Source organism: Phascolarctos cinereus, unplaced genomic scaffold, assembly GCF_003287225.1.
Source record: "Phascolarctos cinereus isolate Bilbo 61053 unplaced genomic scaffold, phaCin_HiC Scaffold_726;HRSCAF=1367, whole genome shotgun sequence".
Lineage (NCBI taxonomy): Eukaryota > Metazoa > Chordata > Mammalia > Diprotodontia > Phascolarctidae > Phascolarctos > Phascolarctos cinereus.
The window spans coordinates 223,275,203-223,290,984 of NW_027556098.1; the positions used below are offsets into that span (position 1 = coordinate 223,275,203).

Consider the following 15,782-nt stretch of genomic DNA (forward strand, 5'->3'; position numbering starts at 1 on the left):
AAGAGAAGTTTCAGTTGACTATTGAGATTGAAAGACAAATTAGAGGAGGTTAACAGTAGTGACAGGAGAAGAAGTGGAGGAATGAGGGGCAGCTAGGTGGCAACAGTGGATATAGCACCAGCCTTGGAGGACCTGAGTTCAAATGTGACCTCAGACCAAACACCTGACACTTATTAGCTGTGTGACCTTGGGCAAGTCACTTAACCCCAACTGCCTTAACAAAAGTGGAGGAATGTAATATAAATTGCTCTTTTATGGAGTTTGACTGGAGGAAGGGAGGAGAGATATACAATCAAAGGTTAAATATATAGTAGTAACAGATTTTAAGTACGGAGGAAACTTAGATATGTTTATAGGTAGCACAAAAGGAATGAATATAGATAGGGAAAGTTGGAAGATTAGAAAAAGAGATGAAAATTAACTATATGATTTTATAATTCTACCTCATGTTGATTTCTGAGACTTCTAGCTGACCTTTCTAGATCAGACCAAAAATAATCATAATATGTTCTTTATTGATTGGGCAGAAGCCAGTGTGAAGGCTTCTTCTTCAAATTTCTTTACAGGGAAGCACTATGCAAATTGATGAGAAGGAAAGACAAATAAATACTTGCCAGGTTTCTATGGATATGCTGGAAGATCCCACTGTTAGAGAAAAAGCAATGAGCAGAACCAACATATTAAATAGCATGAAAGGTATGTTATAACTTTTTTTCCGCCATGAATTCCAGGTAAATTAGACTTTTCAAAAATACAATGAGAGACTTAGGATGGTTTCAGAAAAGTAAGATGTTTCAAGACAGTGTCATTTTTAGAAAGTATTACCAAAAAAGGTCATTACCATCTACTCTGCATATGTTTTAAGTATTATGAAATAATTTGGGGGACTTAGGGTAAGGACTAGATGAGGAAATCTTCTCAAATTGTTTGTCATAAAATGTTCATATATAAGCTACGAGTCTAATCATAGGGAGAAAAAGATGGTATTATCTCATGAGACTGAAAACTCTAATAAAATTCTCTTTTTAAAAAAATCATTAATTTTCATATCTATTATGACATTTCAGATGTTTATTTTCTTCATCAACTGCTTTCAGTTTACCTTCTTTAACACTTAGTCTCTCTAGCATGAAAATATATGTATTTCTTGTATTCTATGGAAAATATTTGTGGAATATATTGTATTTTTATCTGTAGTTTCCTATTCCATTTGCAAAATTTAAACCCCCAAACCTGATTAAAAGTTATCTTAGAAAAACTAAGAGGTAGAAGCTTTAATAACTCATTGAGAATTACAAAGAAATAAAACAACTGAATTTCTTCATGTTTTATATTCTTTCTTCCCAGAACTTGACAAGTGCAGGCTAAGAAGTTCTTGGAAGAGATTTGCTAAAAGGTTTCTGATCTGGAATTGCTGTCCATTTTGGCTAAAATGCAAAGATTGTCTCCATTCCATTGTCATGGATCCATTTTTTGACTTGGTTATTGTTATTTGTATCATTATGAACCTATTGTTTATGGCCCTGGATCACTACCCAATGAATGAGAAATTCTTCTATGTCCTCTTTGTGGGACACCAGGTGAATTTGTTACTTAATGCTTTGTGACTTTTAACTAAAACTTTCTTAATCTGCAGTATCAAATAAACATAACATTTAACATGGGGCACAGTCCATGGTAGTCTCTATGAAAATAAATGAAATTAGTGCCAAAAAAAATACTTTGGGAGAGCATCATTTTAATTTCTTTATTTTTCACTTCGATTTATTTTTTACAAATCGTTTGAAAAAAATAGATGCGATTTAGCAGATTGTCCAGAACTATGAAAATTACCTTGTGACCAAATAGAAAAACATAATTTGGAAAGACCTAGGTTGGGATTAATATATTCCCCACTTTCAACAACCAACTCTCTGCTACTTAAAATAGTGATTTTTGCAGTAGGCTCTAAATAAATGTAAGATAGATATATGAGGCCATGACTCTTTACAGTAAGTGTATGAGCATCATGTATACAATTATCTTTAAGCAGGATTGATTTTTAAGTGCTCTCATAAGAACTCTTGTGAGTAATCTAGTTACACTGTGCAAATTTGGATGTGTTCTACATACAAAAAAAAAAAAGAAACAAAATATGCCGAAACACTAAACTATGATCAGAGACCAAATTTTGTCCAGAAAAGGAGGTATTCTCAGTCACTTTTGAAATGTCTGACTTCATTGGTTACACAACGTTCAAGCTGATATGGCAATCATTAAAATAAAATAGTAAACTTTCAAAATTCTATTTCTAAATTTGGAAAAATCAGAACTTTAATAAACTAGACAGTTTCTCAGGAGCCAGAGTTCTGTAGCAAAATAGATTTTCACATTGGCCCTGTCAAAAAAAAAATAGATTTCATTGTGGCATCCGATTTATTTACCTCTGTACCAGAAGCTGGGTAGCATGTTTCTTTGCTAGTCCTCTGGAAATGTAATTGGTAATTAGACTAAACAAAGCTCCTAATTCTTTCAAAGTTGTTTGTCTTTACCATATTTATTGTCTTTGTATGAATTGTTCTCCTGGTTCTGGTCACATTACTTCACATCAGTTCATGTAAGTCATTATTGCTACCCCTGACTTTTTTAATTCATCTGAAGCAAAACAAATTCTGCTCCACCTTCTTATTTTAACTGCGTCATAATGTTTCAAGTGTTTCTTGAAAACAAAATATTGTTTTCAATGTTTCAATTCAATTGTTTCAATGGATTTCTAATCCATTTTGCTACCCACTTCCATTTTATAGGTGAGTTCATCCCATTTGCATTCACACTTATCGTTACTGTGTATTCCCCCTCCATCCTATTTTCTTCTGTTATCCTTCTCTTTCCTTTTTTCATCTTATCTTTCCTCAAAAGTCTGTTTTGCTTCTGACCACTGTCTTCCTTAATCTTCCCTTCTTCTTACCAAACTTTCTTTTAATCTCTTTCCTATTTTCTCTTGCTACCCTATATCACCCTCCTGGCTAATATGAATTTCTATGCCCAACTAAATGTGTGTATAATATATTCTTCCCTCCTTGAATCAGTACAGATGCTAGTGAGTTTCAAGACTTGCACATTCCACCCCCTATTTTCCTCTCCATTATCAAAACTCTTCCTTGAATGCCTCTTTTATGTGAAATAATTTTCCCATTCTTCATTGCCTTTCCACTTCTCCCAGTGCATCCTTCTTTCTCAGCCTTCCATTTTTCTTTTATAATTGTCTAACATAGTCAACTCACATCCACACCCCCATCTAAGTAGACTCCTTTTAACAACCCTATGATAAAGTTCTTGTGGGTTACATGTATCATCTTCCCATTTAGTAATTTAGACAGTTTAACCTCATTAAATTCTTCATGTTTACTTTTCAATGTTTGTCTCAAGTCTTGTCTTTGAATGAAGTTTTCTATACAGTTTTTTTGTTTGTTTTTTAATCAAGAACATCTGGAAGTACTCTATTTCATTAATTGTCTTTTTTTTTTCTCTGTAGAATAAAAGTATGATATTACTTAGTTTTGCTGGATAGATTATTCTTGGTTGTAATCCTGGTTCCTTTGCCTTCCAGAATATATATTCTAAGTCTTCTACTCCTTTAAGATGAGAGCTGCTAAATCTTGACTGATCCTGACTGTGGCTTCACAAGAATTTGAATTGTTTCTTTCTGGTTGTTTTCAGCATTTTCTCTTTGATCTAATAGCTTTGGAATTTGGCTATAATGTTTCTGGAAGTTTTCATTTTGGGATCTTTTTCAGAAGGTGATAGATGGATTCTTTTGATTTCAATTTTGCCCTTGGTTCTAAAACATATGGGCAGTTTTCCTTATTTCTCAAAATATGATGTTTAGGTTCTTTTTTCTGATCATGGGTTTCAGGCAGTACAATAATTCTTAAATTATCTCTGTTCAATCCATTTTCCAGATTCATTTACTTTTCCTATAAGGTATTTCACTTTCTCCTTTTTTCATTCTTTTGATTTTGTTTTATTGTTTCTTGATGCCTTGTGGAGTTGTTAGCTTCCATATGCTCATTTCTTCAGTGAAGTTCTGTGTCTCTTTCATGATTTTGCCAATTCTGTTTTTTAAGGAGTTATTTTCTTTAGTATTTGTGTATCTCCTTTACCAAGTTGTTTATTCCCTTTTCACAATTTTCTTACTTTGCTCTCCTTTCTTTTCTCAATTTTTTCCTACCACTCTGATTTTTAAAATCATTTTTGTTTTGTTTTTCTTTGTCTCTTTCTTTAACTGTCCTAGGAATTCTTGTTGGGCTTATGTCCAGTCAGCATTTTTAAATTTAAGGCTTTCCTTGGAGATGTTTTCTTGCCATCATCATCTTCTGAGTTTGTGTCTTAAGCTTCCCTGTCACCATAATAGCTTTATAACGTGAGGTTATTTTTGGTTGTTTGCTCATTTTTCCAGCGTACTTTTTGACTTTGAACTCTATGTTAGAGTTGAGCTCTGTTCACCTGGTTGGCGGGTGCAGGAATCCCTGTCTCAAGTTTGAGTGTTTTTTTTTTACCTGATGTTTTCTCAGCTAGTTCTGGGGACACATAAGTTTTCTGTGCTTCTAAGGTTGTATGATCCCTGGAAAGCTGTGGTCAGTACTCTCGTGGTCTGTATGTCAATCCTTACGCAGTTAGAGCCCTTGGTCTCTGTTACCAGAAAACCATTCCTCCCTGGAACTGCAACCCAGAACTATGGCCCTTGCTCCCTTATGATCCAAGTGCTCCTCTCCACTCTGGAACAGCAAACTAGATTGAGTATCAGGCAATAGAATTTCCAGTGTTGAGATCTACACCTAGTGCCAATAAAGAGGTCTCCTGGAATCTCTTTCTGCCCAGGTTTTCAATCTCCTTACTATCCATGGGTGGTTATAACTCTTGACACTTCTGTTGCTGCTGTAGTTGCCACCTCCAAGGCCCACAGCTGGAGCTGCTGCCATGCTGTGCTCCTGGCCTGCCCCCCTTTCAGTGTCATTTATCTCTCCTTCTGACTTCCTAAATTGTTATGGACTAGAAAAATGTTTTATCCCAACTTTCTGTTGGTTATTTCATGTGCCATTTTAAAGTTGTTTAGAAAGGAGTATTGGGAGAGTTCAGCCACAAAGTTCCCTTTTCTCACTCATCTTAGTTCATGGGGTTCTATTTTTGGCACCTTGATATGAAAGTCCTGAATTAATCATATATTTTGTGTCAGAACTTCAGTAGCCTTACCTTGACTACCACTATGTTACTTATCCACTCATTTTTTTTTTCTCTTTTGATAAATCATTAGGCAGCTTGTCAACTGGTTCTTTGTGGCTCTAGGAATATTCAGACTAGGAGAGACAAATGTCTTAAAATGATATTATTCATTCCTATAGTTCCTCTTTTATTCTCAGCCAGAAAGACTTTTACCAGTATACTTCAAAACCTATCATTCAAACTGAGATCATTGCAGAAAATTTGGGCATCAGATGTTATAATCTATTCTTCTAAAACAATAATTGATGATAATGTCACATTTGCAAAGCACTATAGATTACAACTTGCTTTCACATATATCATCTGATTTGATCCATGTAAGATCCCTATGAGGCAAGTTGGACTTGGAGTGTTATTCCCCTTTTTATAGAAGAGAAAATGGAGGCTCAGATAGATTGTGATTCATGTAAGATAACACTGTATGTGAAAAAAAACACTTAAACCAAGTCCTTTTGACTCATTTTTGGTAAAGAATGGGTAAACTCCCCTTCCATTATTTGTATTGTTGTTCAGTCATTTTTCAGTTGCATCCAACTCTTCATGATCCCATTTGAGATTTTCTTAGTAAAGATACTGCAGTGGTTTGCCGTTCCCTTCTCCAACTCATTTTAGCAATAAGGAACTGAGGCAAACAGGGTTAAGTGATTTGAAACATTTAAAAAGATAGGGCTCAATTGCTTTTAAATTCTTGATGCATACACATGCATATGTAATTGCAATGGGAAGCTAGATTGCACAGTGGATATAGTGCCAAGCCTGAAGTGAAGAAGAATTGAGTTCAACTCTAGCCTCAGATACTTACTAGCTGTCTGACCATGGGCAAGTCACTTAATCCTGTTTGTCTCAGTTTCCTCTTTTGTCAAATGAACTGGAGAAGGAAATGGCAAACCACTCCAGTATCTTTGCCTAGAAAACCCCAAATGGGTTCACAAAGAGTCAGACATGACTGCAATGACTCAACAATAATAAAATGTAATTGCAGGTCTTTCATTCTACTTTTTTTCCTTTATTCAGGTATTTGCTGGAATTTATGTATTGGAAATGATTTTGAAAATTATTGCATTGCATCCATATAATTATTTTCAAGAGAAATGGCACATATTTGATAGTTTTATTGTGACCCTTGCTTTAGGGGAACTTGTGATATATTTCATTTTGGATACCAGATACAGTATATATCTCCCTTTTACAATTTCTCATCTTACTTAGAGGGGTAAGTATCCATAAAACAGTTTTCCATTATACATGTACAAAACACTGAGGAACTGCATGTCATTTCTAGGACTATTAAGGGCAACCATAGGTCATGGACATAAGAAGGGGAAATAGGATACAGTTAGCTTCATACGTCGAAGGGGAAAATGGGAGCAGGGTAGGCTCATCTTATTTCCAAAAGACAATGACCAAAGTGAACCAAAGATCTGGAATGAAATAAACCATCTGGAGATTATGGGTGTGTAGAAATCAAAATAAGCAATTATGTACGTCACAACTAACTAATAGACAAGATGAGTCATGATATAACACTGAGTCCCTGAAGATGCCAAAAACTATGATTCTATATCTTTGAGGATTTATGAGAAGATATAAACTAAAGTCGTACAAGATAAGAAGTCATGAATGATTTGTGATATGGAAGTTGAAGGGAATCTTTAAAATGTTCAAACAATATCTCTTTTGAAACCTCAAAAAGGATATTAAGAAAGTACATAAGATCAAGGGTTATATGACTTCCTATTTCTTGGCACCTTTAATAAATTTTAGTTCTCAAATTTATATTTGATAAACATTAATTCTCCTGTGACCTTGCTTTTCTGCTTATGTTTTAGTTCCCATAACTGATATGACAATAACAATTTCAGTTTAAATCAAATCATGCAAAGCATTAAGAGAAATAAAAGATAATTGTCTTTGAGCGAATAGCAAGCAAAAGGAAGATAGAAATTCAGGGTTTTTTTTTTTAAGTGACCTGTGTAAAAGCTAATTTTAGGTGGGTTGTGTTTATTAGACTGAGATCTTAGTTTTACCTAAGTTTTAGCATTTCCATAAATAGCTTTCTAAGAACCATTGCCTATTAACTATTAAACTGTAACTATAACCAGCATGAAAATGGAATTTCTTCCTCTTTATTTTTAGCTCCGTGTTTTCAAGTTGGCGAAATACTGGCCAATGATGAAAATGATGATCAAGATTCTTGGTTACTCTATGAAGGCTCTTAGAAGTTTGACATTGTTGTTGGTCATCACCATTCTTATTTTTGCGGTTGTTGGCCTGCAGTTCTTTGGTCACAACTACAAATTATGTGCCTGCAAGATTATGACTGACTGTTCACTTCCACGTTGGCATATGCATCATATAACCTACTCCTTTCTTCTTGTGTTCCGGGCACTGTGTGGAGAATGGATAGAGACCATGTGGGACTGTATGGAGGTGGCAGGACAATCCATGTGCATTGTCTTTTACATGGGGATTATTGTCATTGGTAACCTACTAGTAAGTACTCAGGAAATTTAAAATAGTCATTCAAAATACAGCTATTATCTGAAATGAATTGTAATAAAAGTGCTAATGAGATTTAGATGAACCCATAGGTATGATCTTGATTTCAAGACATAGTTGTTATTTTTAGTTCTAGCATTAGAGTCATATTGAATTCAACAAACTTTCATTAAGTACCAACTATGAGTAAGGCCCTGTTTTAGACACTGAAGAAATGAAGACAAAGTTGCTATGGTTTTTGCCCTCAAAAAGTTTATGTCCCATTAAGAAGGCTGCACCCTGCACGCTGATAATTAAAAACAACATACTTTGAAGAAAAGGGGAACACTAAGGACTGGAAAGATCATAAAAGACTTCCCCAGCAAGCACTTCAATTTAGCCTAGGAGAAAATTAGCAATTCAGAGAGAGAAAGGAGGTAATAAGGAAGAACAAATTCCCCTGATAAGGAGTAGTCTATGCAAAGGAGTGGACTTAAGAGATGAACTGTATAGCTGAAAGAGCAGATAGTGGGACAGGTTTGCTGGAACATTGGGAAAAAAAAAAAGCTGATGAGGCAGGTATGAGCCAGACTATGGAGGATATTTCACCCTAGAAGCAATAGAGAACAAATGAGTATTTTTTCCAAGATGGTTGTGACTTGTCTCAGAATGATATGAGCAGCTTCATGATGAGGGCCTAACACAGGATTGTGGTCACATGAGTGGAGAAATATGGTGAAGATGCCAGAGGTGTTGGGGAATAACATTTACAAACTTTGAAATCATTATATGTGGAAAGTGAGGGAAAGTAAAGAATCAAGAACGAGTTCGATTGGTAATTTGGGTGAATAAAAAGGTGGTAGTGCTCCCAAAAGGGATAATGAAGTATGGAGAAGAGTTAGATTTATCAGGAAAGAAAATGAGGATTTTTTTTGTCATATTGAGTTTGAGATGCTAGTGGGAGGTCCAGGAAGATATATCTAGTGGGTGGTTGATGATGCAAGCTTGAATTTGATAATTGAACCCATGGAGAGTACGAGATAATTAAGAAAGAGAATATCAAAAAAGAAAAGAGTCCGGACAAAACTTGAGAGATATTCATACTTGATTAGTGGGAGATGGTTGATATTCCAACAAATGAGATTCATAAATAGAATAATAGAAGAACTAGGAAAGAATAGGTTCATGGGAGCCATAAGGTAAATGAGTATCTAGGAAGATGGGAATAGAGGAGGTGATTACAATGTTAAGACCTTCAGAGAGGCCAATAAAAAGGAAGAGAATGGTGAGGGAAAGGTCATTAAATTTAGTTAAGAGATCATTCTTAGATATTAGATCATAGCAATCAAGAGAGTTTGTCAGGAGGTGGTATTAAAATCTAGACTGCAATAAGTTTACAAGTGAGTGGGAATTGAGCAAATTGAGGCAATGAGTACAGGTAACTTTTTCTAGTTTGTCTATAAAAAGCAAAAAGATAAAGAAAAAAATAAAAGATTTTCTAAAAATTAAATAAATAAATAAAATATAAAGAACAATATCTTAAGAATATAACAAGATCAAGCAAAGGAATTAAAAAATTAATTATATTGATATGTTTGGTTTTTACATGACTTAATTTCCCCCTGCATTCCATTCTCTTCCCCCATCCCCATCCGGAGAGCCATCCCATATAACAAAGAAATTTTTTAATCAAGTGAAAAAAAGCAGGAGGGGGGAAGTCAGCAAAAATCAATCAGTATATATTGAAAGGATCTCAAAATATATGCAACATGTTATACACACACACACACACACACACACACACACACACACACACATGAACCTTCTATAAAGGAGTGGGATGGGGGGGAACTTTGGCTTTCCAAATTTCTTCTTTGGGAACATGATTGTTCTTTGTAATTACACTATATTCCCTTTTGATTGTTTCATGCTACTTTCTGTTTACATTATTTTGGTCATTGTATATGTTGTTTTCTTGGCTCTGCTTACTTCACTTTACATCAGTCCACATAAGTCTTTTGGTGCTTCCCTGTATTCATCATAGGGATGGTTTTTAACAGGCATCAAGAGAAAGAATAAGAAGTTAAGATATTAAAGTGCGGGACAATAGTAGACAGGCCAACAGAACCAAAGGTAAACAGATGGGGAAAGAAATAGGGAGAGGGAGAGAAAGAGTTAACAAAATAAGCAGAACCAAAAGAACAATATATATAATACAAAATGTAATGAAAAGATCACTAAAAGGGAGATTGAATTTTTTTTTCTGGTGTTTTATTCATTTTATTTTATTCCAAATAGTATTTTATTTTTTCCAATTACGTGTAAAAGCAATTTTTAACATTCTTTTTTTTAATTTTTGAGTTCCAAATTTTCTGTCCCTCACCTCCTTCCTCCCTAAGACAATAAACAATTTGATGTAGGTTATATATATATATATATATATGTGCAATCACGTAAAACATATTTCCATATTACTCATGTTGTGAAAAAAGAAATAGGCCAAAAGGAAAAAAAACTGAGCAACTTTATAAAGTTCAGTGAAAGTCTCAGATAAGAAATCATGCCTCCTTCTTACTGGTAGACATGGGGATGTGCAGATGGGGATTGCAAGGGACTATTGTATACACTGTCAGATATAGCCATATCTCCAATATTTTGCATATTGTGTTTTTCTTTACCATAGAGGAGTGTTTCATCTGCAAAGGGAGAAGTTTATATAATTATGATGTAAAGACAAAGGACATCAATAAAACACACTTTAAAAATAGATATTACGAAGTGGTCTTTGCAAGACTCCCTATTTCTCTAAAACAAGAGAAAAGGAAGAAATAAGAAGAGATGATATAGGTGTAAAATTTCCTTTAGGTTCATTCTCCCAATTTGGACTTTCAACAGCAGACTGGGTCCCCCAAAGAGACACTGCTGGCCACTATCTAAGTGTTCTAGAATGGTTCTGTAATACTCAAATAGAAAGTGGACTTACCAAATGGTATATAAGTATCCCTCTGGTCCACATATGGTCTTAGAAAAATGACATATTGGCATTACATTATTTGTGTTTTATTGTATTTATTGTATTAGTAAATATTATCCAGGTGGTTCAGGATGTACTCAGGGGTATTGTGGGCCACATGCAACTCTACCATGTGTTTGACACCTCTATTCTAGAAGAAATCCTAAGCAAGATGTTGCCTTCTAAAATTGTGCCTTCTAAGTCCTTCCACTAGTGTCTTCCTTGTTATCAATCTGTATCAGTTGAATTCTATTAGCTTTTTAAGAGATTTACTGGGAAGATATAGAAAACAACAAAAGTTACAAATAGTTCCCTTCCAAGGAACACACTTGTCCTTTGTACACACCAGTTGCATGTGCACATACTTCAGAGTGCAGTGACAGTGAAGCACATATATAGAAAATAAATGTAGCAAAGAGGCACCTCCTGACTTCCTGCACTGGGCATCCAACTCTCCCCTTAACAGAGTCCTTATGAGGTTTCCGATAGGTGTTGCTCTTCAGTGGGTTCCAATGGTCCATGCCTTTCCAGAGTCCATACCCGGCACTTCTCTTTGTCACAAAGGTTCATAAGATTTGAAGCTCAGGTGATTATATTCCCACAACCATATGCAAGTGCTTTGTTCCTTCTGTCATCAGCCACTACTATTCCAATGTCCATTGCTACTATCTTCAAGAACTGGTGGGAACTATGGTGGGAACTTTGGATTTCCAGAACCCACATTCTCCTCTCAGAATACTCATTCACCCGAGATAAGGTAAAAGTAAACAAAAGAAAGAGACACCATGTGCTTACACAAACATTGCAGGCCAATAGGATATGGGGTAGCTATCCATAGCCTCATCCAGCAGCTCACAGTAGTCCTTGCCTTACTTGCCACCAAGAAGGAAGACACTGGAAGATCAAGAGTTCATCCCTCCTACACACAAATTCAGCTGTGACTCACTACCTGCTGAGTTGCTAGTTCTTCTGGCTGCAAAGCCAATTAGAATTTTTTTTTTATCATTACATACTACCAACCCCTTTCTCATGCATTACTGGAAACAGACTTCCAAAGCTCTATGTTGGAAATTAGGTTAGGAAGGCAATATCTGCACATATTCTCTATTACATATCAGGAAAAGCAAATCTGAACATGTTCATTGTCCAGTTCTGCTATTGCATAGACAGATATTTTTGAAAAAGGATAAAAGTGTAGATGGCCTTAGTTTTCTCAGCTAAGTAGGAAGTATAGTCATCTGAGATTAAGGGAATAGAAATGGTAGAAGGGCCTTGTAAAGAAAAGAGACAATTTATAGTAACTACTTTGAGGGAGTGTATTATTCATTCAGAAGGAACTAAATGGATTATTATGGAGAATCAAGAGCCTAAGTGATATTAGATAACATAAATTTTAGTGAACTCAAATGGCTCTATTGCATGGCATAATTTTTCAGAATGTTCCATAGCTCATAAGTAGAAGGAGAAGGAAGGTAATGGGAGTAATCTAAGATTGTGTTTGACAAGATCTGAGAAGTAATGAAACAAAGGGCCAAGCGATTCAAAGGTAGATGTTATTATATGGTTGGCAAATAGAGTCAAGACTTCAGTGCGAAGAAATTGAGATAAAAGCAAAGATGATGGTCCAGGAGAACATCTGGGAAAGGAGACAAGGGAGATAACATTGGGATTGAAGAATAGATTTAGATAGTTAGGCAGAGGGAAAGATAGGAGGTCAGAAGAGTGCAAAGAGGAACTTCAGAGTTCAAGCTTTCAGAGCACAGTGGAAGGTAATGGTAAGATTTAAGATGTGTCCCTCCTTTTAATAACACTACTTGGAGCAAAGATGAAAGTCATGGATGCTGAAAACATTGATACATTGGTAGACTAGAGATGGGTGGAGGGAATTATTTTGGTTATAATTACCTGTTTCCTTATTGTATCTTGCCTTCTCTTACCCACCTCAGTAGAATTGCTTGAGGGCAGGGACATTTTTTGTTTGCCTATATGTTCTTATTTTCTCCATGGTGTTTAGTAAATGTTTTTTGGATTATATCATAGAAACTGAAAGATATGGTAGTAGTTTCAGAGAATACAATTGAATTTGGAGAGCAGAGGAGGATAAAACTGAAATAGAAAAGGAGGAGAGGGAAGATTGGGGTAATAGATAAGCTGATTTTTTTCAGGAGATGATGACCTTGAATCTTAAGAATTAGCACAGAAAGTGAGAGTTTGCTAGCAATAGAATACATAAATAACTAATAAACTAGGGCGGTCACCTGTCAGGGCCCTGGGAAGAAGGTGATATCGGGTTTTCCCTCTCTCATCTCTATGTCTTTCTTTTCCTCTCTGTCTCTCTCTTTCTCCAGAAATGATACATACCTAAAAGATAATTATAGTAATAAAATTAATAAAATGACAATAATAATAACAATACATATCGCTATAAAGTTTGCAAAGCATATGTTCTTATTTGATTTTTACAAGAACTTGTGAGAGAGGTGCTATTATCCTCATTATATGGATAAGGGAACTGAGGTTGAGAAAGGGTAAGTGACTTGCCCAACATCATATAACTAGTGTCTGGGTGAGAATTTGAGGTATTCCTGACTCCACTGTGACACTTAACTTCCCCTAGATAATTTAGGTATAGGTGCAGTCTGTACTTGGTTCAGTGTCAAGCCCAACGTCTGAGATCCTGGTTCTATTCAAGGTCATTAGCTATAACTCTGCTAATTTGGTAACATCCCATTGGTGTTTAGAACACTTCCACACTATACTGGACACAGAAGTTGTCATGAGGCCTACTCCCTTCTCGAGAGAAAATGGTTTCAACCTCTATTCACTAACAAGCTGCTTCTCATGTCACTTGTTCTTGGGCCCAAAGTGTTCATTTTTTTTAAACTGGTGATGTCAGCCCCAAAATAAAAGGTTTGTTTTTACCCTCCCCTTTTTTCTTTCCCCATTTAGGTACTTCTCCTGTTTGTGGCTTTGTTGAGCTCATTTATTTCAGAGAACTCTGCCATGAGTGATGTGAAAGCTGATTCACAAAATCTCCAGCTTGCAATGAAAAGGATGAAAAAGGGATCCATTATGTGAAACAAACTTTATTTGACCTCATTGCAGAAGCTTTTACTAAGAAGCAAACTATTTCAAAAGAGAACAAAAGAGTGGAAAATCTAAGTATGGAGAAAAAGAATGATACATCCAGCCAGTCAGTTAATAAAATAAGCAATGATCAAGATCTCCAGAATGAAAAAGATGGAAATATTGCCTCTGGCAGCAGCGTGGAAAAATATATGAGAGACAAGAGTTCTTCTCAGTCATCTATTCACAATCCTAGTCCCCCAATGCCAGCACCAATTGCTCTTGCAGAATTTGATTCTGAAAATGCAAACACCAAAGAGTTTAGCAGTGAATTTGATGTTGATGGCAGTAATGAGGTAAGATATTTTACATGCTTCCTTGTGATATTATTGTGCCACTTGATATATAAGCAGTGGTTTAGACTAGTGGTTCTCAACCTTATGTAGGGTGAGGTCTCCTCTTAAACACCAGAAAATTTCATGGGATGCCACTCCATCTAACAGTACTAGCATTGAACTATTAATATCTGTCCATTGAAGAAAACACGTGACAACATTCTAATGCACCATTCAGTAATACTTTAAATGAATTGGTATTTTAATTTGTTAATAATCTTTTCCTGAATTACCCATTCTATGTAAAGGAACACCTCTCTCACACATCGTATGTAGTGCTCTAGGAGGAAGTACTTTCTGGCTTTTTCTTCCCTAATTTTCCATCCAATAAGTTTCTTCATCCCTTAGTTTTTTTGTCCATAGAGGTGTTCTGAGCTCCCTGACCCCTCTCTTCTTGTTCTCCTAACCCAGGGTTAAGACCTAAACTTGAGTACCATTTGCTCTTAGTCTATTCTTATTCTTTAAAAAATATCTCTTGATGCCTATACTCAAAACATGAAGGTAACAAGTTAACATTATCCTGATTCAAAGCCTCTTGTAGGTCTCGACTTCATAGTTTCTTTTCCTAGCTTCTTTTAATCCTACAGGAAAACAAATATGATACAGTCTTCATGGGTTTGAGCAAAGGGGAAGGGGGTGCTGTCCTCATCTACTATAGCATGAACATCTTCTTGGATACAGCCAGAATCTTAAAAATGCAAAATTATAAAAATGTATACTAAACTTCAGAGACCAACTAATTTAATTCAACTCGTACCCAAAGTGTGAATCCTGTCTTAGGCAGAGTAATCATATTATGTATCTCACTGAACGCTCCAACCCATTTTTAACTTAGCAGGATTTTCCACGTGGAAATCCAAAATATTTGTTTAAAAAAAAAAGACAGAGTAAGATAAGAAAATATCATCCTGAAACTAAGCACAAGACATAGGCTAATACACACATCTGGAATTGTTTATAAATGGAATGAAAATACATACTGCTTTTCTAATAGAATAAGAATATTATACTGGGCTAAGTTTTTGAAGTTCTCTTATTCTTCTTGAACCAACTTCTTTTAAAACATTAATCTATGGAATCTTCACTTTGTGTTTTTTAGAATTTCAGCATCTTAATGTTAAAGGTAAATGTATGATGGTGTACCTGATGCTTCTGTTATTCATCATCCCTAAACTGTAAGATTATATGGTCATTCCCAAGGTTCTGTCACTTTCAGTTCACCAAACAGGTCCTGCTAGTTGATCAGTATTAGATACAGGGAAACGGTTTCCTTCATGGATTCAGCTACTTTCTGATAATAATAATGTTAATAATGATTTACATTTATATATTGTTTTAAGATTTGCAAAGTACCTTATACATCTTATCTCATTTTATCCTCATAATAGTCTTAGGAGATAAGTGTTATTATTATTCTTATAATTAAATGTTGAAGAAACTGAGACAGAGAGAGGTTAAGTGATTTTCCCAGTGTCACACAGACAGTGCCTGAGGCCAGATTTGACTTCAAGTCTCCCAGTCTCCAGGTTCTTCATTTTATCTACTATACTACCTAGAGAGAAAGCTCA

At 35.3% G+C, this 15,782-nt stretch overlaps 1 protein-coding gene across 1 annotated transcript in view; it reads left to right on the forward strand.

Moving 5' to 3' along the window:
* LOC110211528 (sodium channel protein type 9 subunit alpha-like) overlaps positions 1–15,782 on the forward strand; it is a 109,423-nt gene that overhangs the window by 51,264 nt on the left and 42,377 nt on the right. Inside the window, 7 exon segments of the mRNA XM_020990898.2 lie at positions 567–696; positions 1,348–1,580; positions 6,277–6,411; positions 6,413–6,475; positions 7,399–7,755; positions 13,703–13,811; positions 13,814–14,175. Of these exon segments, the coding sequence (XP_020846557.2) occupies positions 567–696; positions 1,348–1,580; positions 6,277–6,411; positions 6,413–6,475; positions 7,399–7,755; positions 13,703–13,811; positions 13,814–14,175 (1,389 nt within the window).